We start from the raw sequence: 19,310 nt of genomic DNA on the forward strand, positions 1-19,310 counted from the left end.
GAAAGTCTAATCTTTTGAACTCTAGTTGAAAGAAAATACCATAAAAAGAGAATAACTTGACATTTACAAGTCCTGGAAAAAGAAAACAAACTAAGAGTTGATAGTTTTTTAACAGTGAGCGTTGGAGATTTGCTTTACCTCATCTAATGTCCTCACTTTGTGTGGAAAGATAACTCTAACCCTTACTGTCCTTGTCACGGTTGCAGTTGTTTTAAACTTTTTTAATTAATGAATTACTCTGTGCGACTTAGGAGAAGCGGCTATTTTTCTTGTAGCAATTTTAGGACTCGATATATATCAGTCTTTCTTGAGTGGGATGAGCAACTGAGACAAAATATAATTGTAATTTTCCCTATGGAGGATTCATAAAGTTTTAACTTATCTTGCCTTAAATAGCCTACAGTTTACATCATATAATCTTGGTTATTTTGATGGTTAAACAAATTTTAACTTTTTAAATTTTAGTTTAGTTTTGATGGTTATAGCCCATTACCGAATAAAAACCTAAAAGTCAGAAACTGAAATGAACATAACTTCACCCATGACGCAACTACACAAACATGGGGAGAACTATTGATTCAACTGACACAAGGAAATTTGATTTTCAGAGTATTCAAGTATCCAAGCTTACTAATAGGAAGTTTAGGTGAAGGATATATATGTGATAGAAAACGTGCAGAAATAACCGGGACAGCCAAAGAGGTAAAAAAAACAAAAAGAAATGTGTGTGAAATTCTCAAGGTTGTTCACTGACTGCTGTGTTCAAACATTGTAAAGGAAGGTTTAGTGGAAGGAGAAAAACGTGCAGTAAGACATGTCATCATTTCTGAAGATGTTGATTTCATTCCCAGCCTAATTTCCATCTGTCCACATCACCAAAAGTACCATTACCTGATTTAATGACCATTAACTCACTGTGTTTGATTGATCAGCAAACTCATAGATAGATAGATAGATAGATAGATAGATAGATAGATAGATAGATAGATAGATAGATAGATAGATAGATAGATAGATAGATAGATAGATAGATAGAAAATCCATAAGCAATGTCTAAGGCCAACATTATTGTACAATAAAAATTGCGGATCTAAATCTGTAAAACCAAAATCAAGCAGGATTACTGATGCTTTTTGGCTTAAGTTTAGATGTAAGGAGAAAACCTTAATCTTACTCTTACTTGAACACCTTGATCTCTTAACTGTTTTTGTCGAAGTTGTTGTTTGCTGAAGAGCAAGAAATAAGCTGTTAATGAGAGCAACAAGGTCAGACGTGTGAAAAAGCTTCAGGCTAAAAAAAAAAAAAAAAAAAAACCTGCCTGTTGCCATCTTTAATTAAAGACGCTCCGACTCCCTAATTTTTTCAGCTCCGTTTTCCTTTTAAAGAGCAGGGTGACGATAAACTGGAAAGACAAAATCACTCACCTTCAGTGTCCTTATTTTCGGCTTGATTGAGCGGCACGAATTTTCCAAGCAGCGAACAGTCAAAGAGTCCTCCTCGTCCTCAGCAGCTCAGTCCGCTACAGTCAAACTTCTCATGTGGAAGGACAGCTGCAACAAGCGCCGATTAGGATCGAAATGTGTGTTCGCACATTTCGTATTTGGCCGAGCCGTCTAATCCGAAAAATAAGAAATGGAACCCCAGCCTTCTGACACACATCCGCAGAACATGCAGGCAGGAGAAATAAGATGCGCGCTTCCAGGTGAGATCCCGCCGCCTCCCTGCAGTCACATTGATTTTGCAGACGGGCAGGCTGGCAGCCAGCAGCCTTCGGTACAACAAGCTTTCCTTGACAGAGAGGCGGGAGTCTTCATCAGAGCGCCTCTCTCCCTCTCTTTCTTTTTCTTTTCTACTTCTTATCCCAGTTTTTATGCAGCTTTCCCTCCTCCCATGTTTTTCCTTCCCTCCTCCACAGTTTTATAGCAGTTCTTGTCAGATAAACAATGTATTTATTGTTGCTCTAAAAATGAAAAAAAATGTGTCCTTTTTTTTTTTATTATTTTACCACGTGATATTTTTCGCTGTAATTGAACAGGGCGTCATGAGACTTAATTGGCAAGGTTTGTTAGCTCGAGCTCTGCCTCCCATGGTTGGAATAATTTAATAGTAAGTAGGCCTTGTGTCTGTGAGTGTTGTCATAGAATTTTTTATTTTTTTTTGTAATTATTGGGGTTGCACCAAGCTACTGAGATCACACCACCGTCCAGAACTCCCATGCTTGTTAAAGATCTGTTCAAAATCCTTAAAATACATTCTTGTTATGGAGACATGTAGACCCTGAGAGGGCACTTTTTACTGTAGTTCTGCAATAATTAGCTGTGGACATTTTATAAGCCCCTCCCAAACCATCCTCACTTGTACCTTAAGGTGAAATACACTTGAGTTCTGACTATTCCTCCTTTCATTATTGTGGTATTTAGCATATAAAAACAGTTTTGGTGATTCTAACACCAAAACTAGTGGAGGAGTTTGTTCTGATTTAACTTCAGACAGTCAGATAAACAAAATGTGAATATGTGTTTTTATTCTGTGTCTGGAAACTTCTGGCTTTAACTTTATATTCTCATACATAAAGTGCCTTGCTAAACTATTCTTTTTGTCACAATGCAGTCACAAATCCTCAATTTAAATTGCTGTGATGTTCTTCATAATATTATAAGAAAAAAATACAAGTTAATAAAAATGTGCTTACTACCTCTTGATTTCTATTTTCTCATCAAGACACTGCTTCATCGCCATAGTGGCAGCAATGGAAAACCTCAGTTACTATGAAGTTAAATGAGCAAACCCTTCATCTCACATTTTCGGATAGTCCAGTTTGGGAAAGCGGGAAAGCATAATTGAAATAAATCATTGGGTTGATAATAAATTTAATACTTTGTTTTGTTAACCATCTCACAATAATGTAGGATGAGTTTCAAACTACTTTAAAACTGTAATAAACACTTGCCATAAATTAAAATTTAAATAATGACTACATCCTTCTTCCTTGTAACTAATTTTGTGGTTAAGGTGCATTTTTGATAATATGCTGTTTAAAGTTGGAATAAATCTCACAAGGAATCTTATATTTCCTACCTGTGTGTCCGGCAAACCATTTCAAGTTAGTAGGTGGTTATTAACATTTTAGATAATCTAATTTTTATTACTTTCACTGACTTCAACTAGTAGCTTTTAATAATTTAGTAAACAATAATATTTAATATTTAAATATTTTAAAGATATGCTTTAACTCCAGGTTATTTTTATTTTACATAAAATAACAAATATGTTATTCTTATTGACATAATCAGTAGTAATGAAGCCTAGGCGCAAATTCAAACTGGAAGACTCTTTAGCCCCACCTGCATCATCCAGTCGGCGCGTCCCGCTCATCACCACCGACCTATCAACGCTGGACCAAGCCACGTCACGTCCAATCACCGACCAAGGCCCAGTTGATAAGGATCTCCATCCATGGCATCTTCCGCTTTCCAGCTGCGCTCAACCCTCCTCCACCCCTTCTCCACCTCCACTCTTCAGGCTCCCATCCTTCACCGACCCCCACCACCAGTGTCGGGTCCCGGGGGATGACATTCCTAACCTACATCGGGAATGCTCATCCGAGCTGATCGCAATTCACAGCTCAATGTCCTCAGCCGGGGCCCGAGCGCCAAAGAACTTTAAATTCATGCATGTCAATAAACCTTTTTAATCGCTGTTTTTCCGTCTGAGTCTCTCCAGATTGAAATAATATTATACTTAATTTTATTTTGACATTATTTTAATCTAATACTACTGATTTGTATGATATTTCCTAATGGAAATATCTTTTCTTTTCTTTTTTTTATTTTCTAGGACTTTTTTTTTATTGTAAACTGTTTTAGTCTCTATTTATACTTCCATCTGCAGTCTCTGAAAGAAGTGGTGCTGTGGGCTGTCAAGATGGTCATTTTATTTTTTGCTCTGGCGTGGCAGCCAACTGAGTAACTCTCACATGTTCTTTAAGCACCTGTCTTTTACATCGCATCATATTGCATCAACGCTGCAACTGTGAAACAACAGGCGAGTACAGACACACTGTCAAGTCCTTGATTTGCCGGTCAGTTCTGGCCAGATGTTAAAGGTTTTCTTAATTGCTTTGGTGCATTTCTCAGATCAGAATAGAAATTCTCAAAACGACTTGTTCTGCCTTCAAATCATTGTGTCACTTCTGCGTGTCAAACAAGCCGTTTTCATTTGTAAGTTACGAATGCTTTGATGCATCCAAGCAAGTGATTATGCACAATTGTTGATCAAAATGCATTATATGGGTCTGTGGCATTAAAACAAACTGGGCTTCATGCACATTACAGTAATATTTTTTTTAGTTGAATTTAAAGCCAAGATGGAAACCATCTTCAACAGTCTTGTTCACGGAAAAGTGATATGTCTGAATATGTGTGCAAGAATTAATATTTTAGAGACCCATATTTATTACGTAAGACAACATAATTTCTGCTCTGTTGAGGAACAGTTGGATATTGGTGTAGGGGGTATGTACAGTTCTAGCTAATTAATAAAAAATCTCATTTTAGTTTTGATTCTATTATGGATAGACGGATGGATGGCTATTTTACTGCAATGTGTGCAAAATGGATCTTGCCATATATTTTATCCCAGGAAAAGGTCATCACTAGCTAACAACATCTAAAATAAGAGTTAAAAGTAAAGAGCACTTAAAATGTAATTGCTTTAATTTCTAGAATTTGGTTCTAAATAACAGGGCAGCCTGTGCTTGTCAATGCATGCTCTGTTACGTTACAGACGAGAGTTATGATTAATGGCCAGTGGCTCTCTTATTTCCTTTTGTGCGTGCTATCAGCTGTCCATCTGGTTTGCTTGGCTTTTTCTTTCTTCCAAAGAATGGTTGTCACTTTTGTTTCTTTCAAATAACAAAGAGCAAGTAAAAAAAATGTTTTCATGACATGTTTCAGTAGCTACCCCTGCATTTTGGTAATTTGGAGCTTTACTCAAATCCAGCTATGCAAATTGAAATTTAACTATAAAAAGTTATATTTCAGGGGGAAGAAGGGGTTGTATAACTGGCTTCTCTTTACCATCTAGTGCATTTTTATAAAAAAAATAAAAATAAATCAGAGTCTGGCTGCATATTCTTTGATGCTTTGTAGGTCAATACATGCTATGGATCCTGCTAGGATTACAGCCTGCAGATATGTTATTTAAACTGGTTAAGTTACATTCCAAGCACTTTAAATAAACATGAATGCTTAAAAAAGAAGTCATTTAGAGGTAATGTCCTATCTGTACACTATATTACTATTACTATATTGTATTTGTCAGCTTATGTTTTGGCTGAGTCTTTAATTTTAGGCATGAATGAGTGTAATCAATCTGAACTGCTCCAGTTTTTATCACTGACGGTGTGTGCTCAGTGAGTGGTCGCTGTTTTTGTGGTGTTGGATTTAAGTCAAGCTGTGTTCATAATCCACTGGGTTAAGGTCAAGAAGGTTAATTGGGGAAAAAGGAATCCATGAAGGGGAAAAAAGGGAAAGTGGGAAATCATCCAGAAGACAGGTCTATGATGAAAGTGTGGAAGATATCATACAAGGATTCAAAAAATGGCAGCAGACAGGAAAAAAAAATGCAAGCAAAAAAGAAAGAATTGCCTGAGGTGTATTCACATCGTTCCAGAATAATACATTTTACACTCAGATAACTTCTGGCTTGTCCTCAAACCACGTCGATGTTAACATGTCAGAAAAATCAGAGAAAAACCATTTGTTAAAATATGTATCGAGGGCTAACGTGTGCTATATTTTAGTCCATTGCGTGGTTGGATAGAAAAGGATGTCTCATGATATTTAACACTCTCACTGGGTAATTCCAAAAGCTGACACAAAATCGATCAGACAAGGAGGGCTTCAAAGAGAGTGCCGCTTCAATGAAAACAAGATTACCAAAGGGATTACTTTTGATCTTTTCTGGCACCACATACTCTCGGTATGTCAGCTCCTCTATATCTAAGTTACTCAAGGCAAACTACAATATTCTCATTTCCATGCAGAGTCAGAGTGAAAGTTAAGCAACATTTGGTCTTCATTGCCGCCAACCCTTTGACTTTAGTGAGAACTACACACTTAAGCAACGAGAAGACAGCATCTCAGGAAAAGCTGGACGTGGATTTGAGAAACATAATTAAGGTCTAACAGTAACACACTGCAGGAATGGTTAGTGTTTTTTCTATGGGGGAGAGAACACTGTAGCTCTTGCACAGTGTAATCTCCAGTATACTGGGTTGGTTGGAACAGCAAAATCTTTTTTATCTACTGCTTCAGAAGACCCCAAAGAGTTGCCAGAGTCGTGTGTGCGAGTCTAAGAAACTTATTCTAAGAGTCTTTTTTCTTCTGGCTGACAGAACTAGAATGTTTTATCATTATTTGTTGGACAAGTTGAAGCTAAGGATGATATTCTATTTGATTCTGTTTTTCCAGACTGGGTTGATTTGTAAATCTCCATGCTATGAAACTATTGCTGTGACATCGTTTATGTTTGAAAGTGCGATTGTTTTGATGGGCCAAAGATTTGAGGAATTTTCTCTGAATCTGTACGAAAACCACATCTCGAATTTCATAAGGATAGATGAGCTGGACTTGCTTTCCCAGTCAGTATAACCAGGATGGTGTTGCCTACGAAGTCCTCCCATAGGAGTTATAGAAACACCAAACATCACCAAAAAAGTTGACAAGATGGAGTAGTAAATCTCTATGTTCTGCCAAGCACACATTGGTAGATCAGGCCTACATTAAGTAAGTGACACATCATCAGTGGGATTGTTTTGGTTTTTTTTACCAAATTTGCTTCTCAGAGCCTGCTAGAACGTCCACAGTGGCATCAGATATTTTCTGAACTCTGAATGGATGGTCAAAGCTTATCTATCATCCCAAAGATTTACTAGCATAGCATGTCATGTGCAATCAGCACTACACACAGTAATACTTGTAAATTAGTTTTTTATTTCATGCCCACAATGGATGACTGAGAAGAAGAAATCGGTTTGGTCTCAGGAATCAATCCTTGACCTCAAGGCCATAGAACAGGACTTCTTGATGGAACTGAAACAAAGAGATCAGGTCAGAGGACTGATTTTGTCTTTAAAGAAATTGTCAGTAACTGGGAGAGTATTATATATTTTATTTACACATATTTGGCACAGTTGCAGCTGTACTGACGAGATTTGAAGAGGTCTTATCTGGCTTTCTTGTTTTAAAAACAATAATTTGCTCGCAGTTCTCCAAATAAGCTCATAGACTTTGGTTTTTTTATCCTTCATCGCAATCTTTTTCAAGATACAGTTTGGCCTTATAGACAGCAGCTAAAAGAAATAGGCCACTGTTTCACAATGTACTTATACCACAGGCAAAGCAAAAGTCATGGATTTAAGACTTGCTGAAAACATGGATCAATTTAAGAAGTTAATTGTAAATAAAAGAGTATTTCTGCTACATTAATAACAGTTGTTGGGATTTGTCAGTAATCATGCTCTTTGTGATTTTGTATGTATGGTTATGTAAATGTACTGAATATCAGGTTTGGACTAAAAAATGCAAAGTGAGACTCTGCTACTGCAGTTAAAAGTTAATTTATTTAAATCTTTGCAATTTATTGGGGCCTCAAAAAATTCCTCGGACACTGTATGTTGACTGAATATCTTAAAATCAGTTGCTAACTGTTTCATCCAATCTAACGTTTAACTTCAGAAGATGTGTTATAAAAGGATCCTGTTGAAACAGAAGAATCAGCCACACGCAGCATTTATAAATCTTATTATTGAACAATAGTCACAATACAACATCAACAATGCCTTGCTAGTGACAGGTTCTAATAATCCCAATATATTGTATAGTTACTTTGTAATACATTATTGAGAGGCACTTCCAGTAAGTCTGGCAATAGAGGAGCTACAGTATTGTGTCTAAATTACAAAACAGTAAAAATAAATATTATTTCTAAAAGTTTTTTTTTCCTTTGTCATAATATACTTTTAAATCTGTACAGTATATATTTTTATACAAAGTCAAACAATAGCAAGAAATAAAAAGTTATATTTTCCTTAAATACTGGTGAATCACACAATTTCCCCCATCCTGTAGGTATTGCTACATGAGTCAAGTGCAAGATACTAGAGAGAAAAGATAAAGAACTGAGTCAGTGAAGCGACTGCAATTGCAGAAAAAACCATACCAGCCTTGTCTTATTTTACAGATAAAATAAGATGGTGGAAGAAAATTGTTTTGGTTTTGCTTGAGACAAACGTGGAAAGCCTTAAAGCAGTTTCTAGATACATGTACATGTGAAAATGTTATGGCACAGGAGAGAAGACCCCGTTTAACTTAGCAGAAGCAACAAGCTGAAGAAAAATGGAGTGTTTTATTAATTTTTTTTTTGGTTGCCTTCAGTCTGTGAAGAGTTGGTGAGTTAAACTGTCGTGCTACCAAAGTCCACTAACATGGGAGTGAAAGAATAAATCAATTTAACATATTAACACTATAAGCAGTGGTCTATTAGATAACTGCTGACAGTTTTTCATTCAGTTTAATCTGCGTTTACATATAACAACAAAATGTGTATATAATGTATACATATCCCAACATCACAAGATTCTACATAACAATGTAAAGAAAAAAAATAAGAAAATTAGTTTAGGGCTCATTTTGTGCAAATCACCAAAAACTGCAAAGCTCAAAAGTATTTCTTTGGTTTGCAGAAGTAAATCCGGTTGCAACAATATTTCAAAGAAAACACTCATACCTTGATCAAAATTAAGAAGTGTGGCTCTGATTAGAGACTCTGTTCTTTTTCTTTAAAAAAAACCTCAATTTAAATCAAGTCAATAATTCCATCATGGAGAATTAGGATGACTAACATTGAAAAAAGAAAGACAGACAAGTAAAAAACAGGTAAAATTGCTAAGAAGGGTAGTCATAAATGCCAAAACAAATTAAATAACAATTTTCATGTTTCATAAGGTGGAAAAGGGACCAAATGATGTTGTTGTTTTTTGTATTTTAAAGTTTTAAAAAGACAAAAAGAACTAATAAGCTAAAAAAATGCATTGAGGACAAATCATTATTGAAAAGTTATATTTAAAGGTCCTATATCATCCTATTTAGCATAGTTTTGAAAGTATTGAGTGTAACTGAATCCTCGTTTTCATTTCTGTTATTTTCCAAAAAAAGACAACTCTTTTTAAAATCCACCCCTTTGACACAAAATATCTTTTAGAAACATGACTTTGTAAACCAAAAGGTCAACTACCAGGTATGAGCAATTATGTGCTGTATGCGAAATCCAAGCTTGCTTACCTATTTATTGGAAAAGCAGGTGAAAGTAAGCACAGGTGAATTTCTCCTCATCAACAAAAACAAAAACAACCTCTCTGTTCAAAACACTTTTCACCCCAGGATTAAAACGCTGACCGACACAAACACAACCGAGTTTATACAGGTACTATAAATTGCCATAGTGAAGTATGCAGCCATATAATTGTGTTATTTGTGAACTTAAAAAAAAATCTCTGCAGGAGTACTTTGTTGTTTTACTCAGTTTTCACTTTCATTTGGCCTTTGGCAGGACAAAGCATTCACTGATGTCAGCTGATTCAGTTAAATTTAATCAGTCAAACTCTCTAAACTTTCCTGCAGGGTTTTACTCACCATAGCAACAATCTTTTTCTGTATCTGAGCCAAAAGAATAACAGGTTTGACTTTTAATCACTAAACTTACAGCCTTTTTACATGAAGGCTGACTTTTAGACCCAAACAATGTGCTTAGGGAAAGTAACTGTAGACAAACCTAGAGGGGCCTGGCAGATAATAGCCTGTCATAGTGATAAAGTAATGTGTAGAAAAGTGAGACTTTCAGATGGTTCCATTCACTTGCACTATGTTTTACACAAACGCCACGTAGTTTTCGTATTTATTGTGCTTTGGTGACACTATTGTTATCCCGATTCTTCCTTTTGCTGGTCAGATCCAAAGTCAGTACGGACTGAGACAGTCCACCACAATGCTGGTCAGAACCAGAGCAAAAATTACACCTGGCCAAATCATAATAGAATTTAAATTTTTGAAAACACAAATTTTGTCACAAGCAGCTATAGCTATATTTACACCACTGTGGTAAAATTACAGGCAATGAGAGCTTTGAGGGGTGCCGGTTTGCTATGTCTCCAAGCTGCTGCTGTCAGACCACATTTGTACCAGACTTTCTCTACTTCACTGGACAAATTGCCAAATAAATCTATGCCTGGAAATTTTTCTGTTTCTACTTTGGTATTGGCTGGCCATTGTGTTATGCACATATGGCTGGGTCAGGTGTTCTTAATGTAATGCCATTACTCGCTAGAAACTTCTAGCTTCAGTCTTAGTTTTGCAGAGGATGCTGTGCTGCATCAATTTGCCACAGAAGTTGTAACACAGAGTGATGTTCAAATGTTCTCTTTTTCCAAGTGTTTTTTGTTGTTTGTTTTTGCATATTTCTTGATTTTGAACATCAAAATAATATAACTATTTAATAGTTACATTAAGCAAACAACTTTTGATGCAGAAAATACTGCCTGGATGAAGTTATTTTACCAGAAAATTGAGCTGCACCAAAATGACGAGCAGTGTTGTGGACTTCACCTATTTTGATCACATGGCTGACCTGCTTAGATGGAGATAAAACAAATGTAAATGTAAGTGCTAGTAAGCTAACTTTTTATGGTGGAGGTCTTAAACAATGACTTACAAATTTCCCTATTTTAATTTCCTACTTTAAAAAATATGTGCATCTAGCAATTTCTCAGAAATTGTCTTTAAACATTAAAATTATACATTATCTGATTATCTTACTCAGTATGCTTAGCTCTCATGCTCTGGGGGAAAAAATGCTGTATGAAACTCAAAAGATATTTTTTCATATATGTACACAGAATTAATCATTTTGCAAATCTGTCTGCTCTATTTAATTTTTTCCAGGCTCATTTGACATTACAGATAAATAACATTTATTTCCTTTAGTTATTTATCAAATGGGTGTTTAACTCTACATGGTTGTGAAATGATTCAACATGGATTAGACAATTCTCAGACTTATGGAGGTAGATATAAGTAGAGCAGAAAATCAAGTGGCTTCAAACTAGTTTTCTAAAAGAAAAACATGAATCTGCTCTTTAAAATGTCAATGGTTACATACAATATTGAATTTAAAAAGCTAAAATATTGAAATTATTCTTCAAACTTAATTGTTATTGTTCATTAAAAACATACACAAGTCTTGGATTTTTAAAAAAATTTAGAAAGATTTTTGCACACTAAATATAGAATTAAAACTGTTCTTTAACTGAACTTTTACATTGTCAACTAGTTGTATTCTGGAGGTAATTTCTGCCCGTTTATTCTGCTTAATGCCAAGATGGCTCCACTGAGGGGAGCATATCAGAACGAACCCCACATCTCCTTAAAAAAACATTTGCATTGTATTTGCAAATGTTTTTGTAATTGCACTGGCCATCTCTAGCTAGTAAAAGTGGCATGAAAAGTTTAAGTGTGACAAAAAGCATAATAAATCTCCAAGGGGACGAATATCTTTCACAGCACTTAGTAAGTGCAAATCCGGTCTGTTCGTTCCTACTGCTTCTTCAAAACACTGATCCACACGTTTGAATTTCTGAGGACTTGCACAAGCAGAGCTCCAAACATAGGCAGACTTCAATCTATGCATACATACTGTATGTGTGACTAAAAAAAACACATATTTGGAAAATCTTGCAAATGGAAACCCACATTTTGATCACAGCTTTGATTGCTTCAAGTCTCTTTGATTGTTGCACTGTACAGTTGGAGAAGAAAGACATGTTTTGTCTCAGAGAGTTTTATACTCCGAGGCTATTCAAATTTAAGCTCAACAATAGAAAAAAATATGAAAAAAATGTCTGAACACTGACTTGGATCTTTGGATGGGAATGAGGTGTAATGTATTGTATATTGTGTGATGAAATGACATTTTTTTCTACAGTTTTGTGGTTACTTTCATAGTATTTCAAGTTCAAAAGGTTCCTCTTTTTATGAAACTACAGCTACAAGCATGTTTTTTTTTTGTTTAAGGGCATGCTTATCTGCATGTCAAGGCATTACAAAGATAGAGTCCGAGGAGATTAGTTCAGGGAGGTATTTTGGATCCAAATGAACGAGATTTACATTTTATGCTGAATTTTAGTTTTCTTACTTTGCCAATTATTATTTTTTTGACCTTGACATCCTCAGATTAACATTATCACATGTTGCTTTTCACTGTTTTATGCTGTCTCAATAGCAGGTCATTGGAATGTCTTGTAGGTTATGATAAAGAAAAAAAGTCTATATTTAAGCCTTTTGGATTTACATGCAGACAAAAACAATAAGCAGATGGCGTGATTGTTGTAGACTTCCTAATTTATAGTGTAACAAACAAACTCAAGTACTCCATGTTACTGAGTAAAGCCAATGAGCGGTCAAGGGTATAATGTTGCACATTTTAGCCCTCCTGTGCTATAATGGGCATTCTCATAACAGTGCAGTTGATACAGCTAAATATTTCTACAGCATTACAATAGTATTAGCAAACAGTAAATGAGTAAGAAATTTTGTCACATGAAACAAGCATGTTTAGTAGACTGCATAAGTCTCTTTTTTTAAATCGAGAGAGTTTAAAAACATCAGCCTGACTGCTTAAAGGGCATGTATGGTGTATGTCAGGTAGTTAGTACTGATCAATCGTTACCCAGCAACTCACCTGCTATATGAGAGCTACAGGGGCTCCGACCGTCAATTCTTATGTTTATTACCTGTCATCTCGCTCCTCAGGTTATCATACAGTAAAAACCTCCCTGCTGTTTGATTGCTTTAGACATCTAGTACAATCACTCTTACACTCACCAGCAACTTTATCAAGTTCGCTTTGTCAGTGCAGGGTTTGACCTCCACGCATTTTAAATCTGACAGATTAAACATGATATGATGTAATGGTAGCTTCCAAAGTTGCGCCACATCCCTGAATGTTCTCATCCAAAGGCATTCTAATGGATGGAAATCTGGTGACTGAAGAGGCCTCTGAAGTACAGTGAATGCAACGTTATTCCAAGAAACCAATTTTGAATGAATTGAGTTTTGTGACATAGTTTATTATCCTGCTAGAAGTAGCCATGAGAAGATGGGTTCACTGTGGCCATAAAGGGGAGAACTTGTATTCAGTCAATCACTGGTTGTAATGTTGGGTTATTTGAACTACTGTGACTTTTTTTTAATCTTCTCAATAATAATACTTACTCTCCTCCAATGCCTGGCATCAACAAGGCGTTTTTGCTGACACAACTACAGCCCCCTTTAGACAATTCTCTGTAAACCTGATAGATGTTTGTGATAATGGCAGTAGATCAGCGGTTTCTAAAATACTCTTACCATCAAGTCTGAAACTAACAACAACGGCATTTTCAATCCCCTTTCCTTTCCCATTCTAACTCCAGTTTGAACTTTAATAGGTTGTTCTCACAGCGTTTAGGGCCTAAATATAATTGGCTGATTCATTACAAGCGTTATCAAGGAATTGATGAAGTGCACCTCAAAGTGTCTGAGTGTAATCTGCTTTGCCTTCGTGTTGAGTCAGCTGCAACTCTCGCGGAGCTAATAGTCTTTCAGCTGTAATTATGATTCTGATGGAAGCTACTTATTGCTGCTATGTGAGTGAAGACGCTAAGCAGCCTCAAACCTCCCCCGATACTTTTCCGATGTCAGTTTAAATAGGCTGTAATGCTTGTTTCTGTTAATAGCTCGGAAACACAGATCATCACATGGTTTTGACTTCTAACCAAACTGGATCCTCTTCAAAGAGCTGCATCTGAAACAATCTTCTAAAATATTAAAGATATTTAAGACCCTGCTGACCCTTCATGGAAAGCTACATGTAATGCTAAGAGGTCTCTCTCCCTTCTCTCATATCGCCCCGGTTTCCTTACTAAGCCTCATTACTTGGGGCTGTCCTTCGTGTTCACGCTGTCCTCCATCATCACCAGTCAGAATTTCTGAGGACATCAAAGGAGAGCATGAGCACCACCTGTCAGGCCATATGCTATGATATAGTTACACTCAAACAACTGCTGGGTTCATACTTTAGGGAAAGAAGATTAATCAAAAACTGGGTCAAAAATTTAGAGTTAAAAAGAAGAATGAATCCTCATAGGTTTGTAATTTTGGACTTTTTTGTGCAAAATAACAATTAATTAACGATGTTAATGTCAGTGGGGTTTGCTATGACTTTAATTCACACGAGAACACAAGTTTGTTCACTTAATCTAACAGTAACATTAGCCTTTTGCTCAGTACCCAATAGCTACTTTTACCAGGTACAGCAACCTAATGCTAGATATATTCAACGTTCATGCTTTGATCAAATCAATATTGTATATGGTGTTATATTCTGAGAATGAAATTTAACTGTTCGTAATGTCTCATTAGTTGGTATGTTGCTATCAGTGCCCTAACGTTTTCAATATTTATGAAATTTACTACATCGAAAAAGTAAACGGGATGGTTATAATAAATGGCTATGACATATATAGATACAAATAATACATCTTATTCAAATATTACTTTGTTTAGTTGTATTTTCTCTATTATCTCTTCAGCATTAGTGTTAGACATTAGCCACTTTAACTTATTTTGGGGGTCAAAACCTAACTCTATATGCTGCGTGAAACCAATGATTCAACCCCACAGTGTTATTCATAAACCAGCAGTTTTTAGAGTGTAAGGTATAATCAGAGGAACCTTTCTCTACAGGACCAGTGTCAACTTTGAACAAAAATGTTAGTGTCTGTGTTATTTAAAGTGCTTACATCTCTTATTCTGTTTTATTTTTTTCTCTCCATGCTACTATTGAAACTGGCTACATATACATGCTACTTAAATTCCCTTTAGCTTTTTTTTTTGAAAACATAAAAAAGGCTATAATGCCCTTGTTTAAAATCTGACATCTAGACATTTTCTTGTTGGTGCGCAGCGCCTAATTGTTGCCGACTGACCTTTCAGGTCTAGAAAGTCTTCTTTATGTAAATCTCGGGTGAACTGGCCCTGTGACTCGGCACTAGCCTTGTCCACCACAGCAGTATATTTTATACTTGCAAAGATTTCACCAAACTGCCAACATTACCATTTTTTTTTTACTCCATTTTAGTTACTGCTAGGCTGTACAAATCCAGCCCAACGTTCCTGGGTATTTAAAGGAGATAGAAGCAAACAGATGAAAGAAGAAGCAGAGAGAAATACAAGGACAAGGACATTGGAAGTCCTTTTGTGATTCTAATTCTGCCTTCCTGAGTTGTTCAGCCTGAAAACACGTTGGTGTCTGTGTGGACCGAGTGACCAAAAATTTGCAAAAATAAAAAAATAAACAACAGGGAGAAACCGAATGCTAAAACTTTGTTTCATGAGATTTTCCTTGAGAAAGACTAAAGCTTTTGGAGCAACAAGGTTCTTTTTTAAACTTCTTCTCTGTTTGGAGTGTGGAATGTGAGTGTGATTGTGTGAAACTTGCATGGTCCTCTGATTTTTACACAATACCACTGGCTCTTTCTTCAGTCTCCTTTACTCCACATGACTGCAGACAGCCTTTTCCCTGACTTTCATCCCATTGTCCTGAAGAAAGGGCTTGCTGCACACCTTCAGCAAGCTGTGTTGGCTACGCAGGGTGTTGATAAAATTGGAGATGCAGGAAGAGCATTTGGTGGCCCATTAGTGCACAAGGGACAACCTGGGTGAGGGCAGGGCTCCAGAAAAAGAGTAAGCTTGAAAAGTAAAAAAACAAACTTAAGTCTGTTTTTCGCAATCACCACTCTGTTTCTACTATTTCTTTGTCTTTTGCTGATCTCCTCATCAGATGTACTGACTATGCGTCATCCCAGTCCTCAACCCTGATTTTGTTAGGCACATTTTACCCAAAACATGTTCTACAGTGTTGTGTCAAAGTGATGTGCTGGCTACCATACAAAGAGTTTGGTTAGGAAAAAAAAACAAACGTTTTCAAACAATGGTCAAGATTCCTGGTTTAAGAGGAGGTTCAAGTTTATAATCTCATTCTGGAACGTCCTCTTTTTCTCCTGAGGTCTCTGATTGTGGAAGGACTTCCTCTTCCTCCGCTGCCGCTATCTCTTCTGCTTCATCAAGGTCGTCGGCTGACTCCTCCTCTTTGCTCGCCTGCTCCTGCTCTTCCTCCTCCTCGCGGATTGCTGTGATTGAATCTACAGGTTTGTCTAAGCAGTTGGCCTTCTCTTCTTGAGTCTCCTCTGATGCTTCGGCTGCAATGACACGTTTCCACATTTCATGGTTTTCCAGGAGATGCTGTGTGATCTGACAAAAGACCTTCCGTCTGCGCAGCTTTTTGGCTTCTTGTCGCTCTGTGGAAACAAAAGGAAAACTTGCCAGCTAAGCGACTGAAGAAAAAATATGGCTTTCAGTACTTACGCTGTAAAAAGAATGACAACCATTTGCTGATAATTTTCTTTTTCCGTCATATTGATTTATCATGGCGGTGCTAAAATAATGTATTGTAATGATTGTTACTGTTACGAGGAAGTATTAGGGCTAGTAAATAGAAAAAAGAAAAGAAAGCTGGCCTTGGAAGAGTATATTTTCACAAAAAAATTAAAGATTTGAAGATTCAATTCATATTTACATGAAGAAACTTGAATATTCTCTGCCAAAAAGTCTTACATTTACAGGAAAAAAAATCACACTTCCCCATTATCAAAGACACAATTTTACATTAAAACTAGGATGTGTCTGACACTGTGAAGTCAGACATTTGGAAAAAGAATTGAAAAAGAAAAAAACTCAGAGTAACTGAGTAGTATTTATCTTTGTGAGGTATAAACCTCACAAAGAGGTATGCAGTTCTAGCCATATAAGTTATTGCAAAAAAAAAAGAAAAAAAAACCTGCAATGGATGTTTACATACTTTTGATCATCCCTTTTATCGATTTCTTTTCAGGGCTCTTTCTTTCAAAGTACAGGATTTGGTACCAAGCGAAGAAATTGTATTGTCTTGGTGCAAAGACACAAATGATGTGTTTAGAGATTTATAGTTTTTTACAATTTGTTTGATATAATGAAGTCCTTTTACAATATTTCTTATGTTTGAAAGATGTTTCAAAGGACCTTGTCATATAATGCATTGAATGTGCGTGAAGAGTCAATATTTTAAGTATTGACCGCTGTTCCCTAAAAAATACAAAATTTAAGCATAAAAATCTTTATGGAACAATAATTGTTTGTGACATACTTTGTCAATTTTCCTTTTATCATAAATATCACCGCTAAATGAGTTCTATTAATTAGAAAGCAGACATACGGGACCCATCGGAACCTGTTGACGCCTCCTCATCCGCCGTGTCCTCCTCTTCTGTATCTTGTTCTTCCTTTTCCACATCTATCTGAACCGCATCTTCAGACAGGTCCACCCAGCGCCCTGGCATGAGAGCAGCAGAGTCGTAGGAGGAGCACAGTGGTCCCACTATGTGGGAGATGAATGACTGCTGTAGTTTGGCGAGTTGGGGGGCAGACCGGTTCATGAATGGGCTGATAGGAAGGCCTAAAGTTGCTTCTTCATCACCCTGGAAGGATGCAGAGAAAGAAATGTAAAAGGGAGAGAAAATACAAAATATACAAGGACTGGAATAATAAACATGTGCATAATATTTAATAACTGTACTTTGACTGAGCCAACATTTTATTTTGCTCAATTAAATCTTTTGACAGTGATCAAAAATATATCGCACAACAAAGACATGATAATCCACAACTTCCAAACTGCAAGACGACTACATTTCTTTTAGCCACTCTTCAAAAGGAGAGAGACAAGACAACATAATGTCCAAGTGAATCAAGAAAAGGGAGAAAGAGAATAACTTATCACCAAAACCTTCCCATACATAGTCAGAATAATAAAAAGTGTAAAACTACCGGATGGGGGAAAAACCAGTCTGGACAAATACCCATTTGACTATAACCCCACATACAGCGTAAGTTAAAAATATATTTATTTCTTCCTAGAGAAAAGCTATAAAGAGCAGGACATTGGGGTCAGCAAATCTACACAGTAAAATCTAGATGCTATAAACTGTTTGCTTGAGAAGAAAACACAAAGTGTGTCCTGCCATGAGACATGTGGAGTTTGGTTAATCTTACAGAAACCTTGACTGTGACCATTTGCTTTGGTCAGATGAGACTAAAAATGTGCATTTTAGTAACAAACTCTCCAAATGGTTCTCAAAGGATCAATAAGTGAAGTATCTCTCTCCAACTGTTAGGTACGGTGGAGGGCCCATGATGCTGTGATCCTGTTTCTCTTCCGACGGTGACTATATGGTGTCATGAACTTTATAAAGTAACAGAACATTTTATTTAACGGGACTGTACCAGTTACTTGGAAATGGGTTTGTTATTGTGTCTTAGAGCACAACAATGATTCAGAATACGTGACCCAATTAAAACAGAATACTTGACAATTAATAGCATAAACTTTTTTTTCACCACAATTCCAAGCCCTGAAATGTATGGTAGAGTCTTTGTATGGAAAAATGGCCTTTATCTCTAAATGCTCCAGCCTTTTGCAATTTTAGAAGATTCAGTGTTTTCTTACTGGCAAAAGGCATTGTAGAAAATATAAACAGTGGGGATAACAATAGGTGCAGGTGATTAAGTAAAAAAAAAAAAATCTTTTGGCTTAAAAACTGATTTCTTTTTTATTTTTTTTGTACATTTTTGGGAGTGGTGCATGTAAAAATGGAGGCTTTGGTTAATGAGACTAAAACTGTATCAAATAAATAACACAAACAGCTGCTCAGCCGACTGTGGGTAAACTCTATCTCTGAAATATTATGAACTCAGCTGTCAAGCACTGAGAGTCCCAGATACACAGCCCCCGGATACAGTCGCTGGAAAATAGGTCAAGTAGACTACAAATAGAAAAAAAGATGAGTTCAAAGTATAACTAATCTTTAGGTACCATACTAAAAAATAAAACCGTCTCACTGTCGGAGATTTGGTGTAGCCGTGACGACTCCAATCTGCATATTTATTCCCACACGATCAAAACAATTGTAAGCATTAATACTCTGCTTGAAATTTATCTGCCCCCATTTAACAGATTTACTCATCAGGAAACATGATTGCAGTGCGTGAGTCCATCAATTTCTTCTGTTTTTCATGCTTGGCATGATTCCCACTTCTGCATTTTCTCATTTTTCATTCAACCAA

The 19,310-nt window shown here is 36.4% G+C and overlaps 2 protein-coding genes and 1 long non-coding RNA gene across 3 annotated transcripts in view; 1 reads left to right on the forward strand and 2 right to left on the reverse strand.

Moving 5' to 3' along the window:
* Window positions 1-1,836, reverse strand: part of slco1c1 (solute carrier organic anion transporter family, member 1C1) — a 33,908-nt gene extending 32,072 nt beyond the window's left edge. Inside the window, exon 1 of the mRNA XM_032545660.1 lies at window positions 1,425-1,836. The gene's annotated coding sequence lies outside the window, so the exon portion shown is untranslated. The remainder of the gene's footprint in view (window positions 1-1,424) is intronic.
* Window positions 1,535-17,306, forward strand: LOC116707956 (uncharacterized). The gene is made up of 3 exons (XR_004336584.1): window positions 1,535-1,702; window positions 16,159-16,300; window positions 16,389-17,306. It is a non-coding gene; the product is annotated as an uncharacterized LOC116707956 (long non-coding RNA).
* The window catches only part of LOC116707949 (cGMP-inhibited 3',5'-cyclic phosphodiesterase A-like), a 67,943-nt gene continuing 56,421 nt past the window's right edge, over window positions 7,789-19,310 (reverse strand). Inside the window, exons 14-15 of the mRNA XM_032545657.1 lie at window positions 17,404-17,665; window positions 7,789-16,450 (exon numbers count right to left, since the gene is read on the reverse strand). Of these exons, the coding sequence (XP_032401548.1) occupies window positions 16,128-16,450; window positions 17,404-17,665 (585 nt within the window). The 3' untranslated portion in view covers window positions 7,789-16,127. The remainder of the gene's footprint in view (window positions 16,451-17,403; window positions 17,666-19,310) is intronic.

The sequence above is a fragment of the Xiphophorus hellerii genome, chromosome 18 (genome assembly GCF_003331165.1).
Source record: "Xiphophorus hellerii strain 12219 chromosome 18, Xiphophorus_hellerii-4.1, whole genome shotgun sequence".
Classification (NCBI taxonomy): domain Eukaryota; kingdom Metazoa; phylum Chordata; class Actinopteri; order Cyprinodontiformes; family Poeciliidae; genus Xiphophorus; species Xiphophorus hellerii.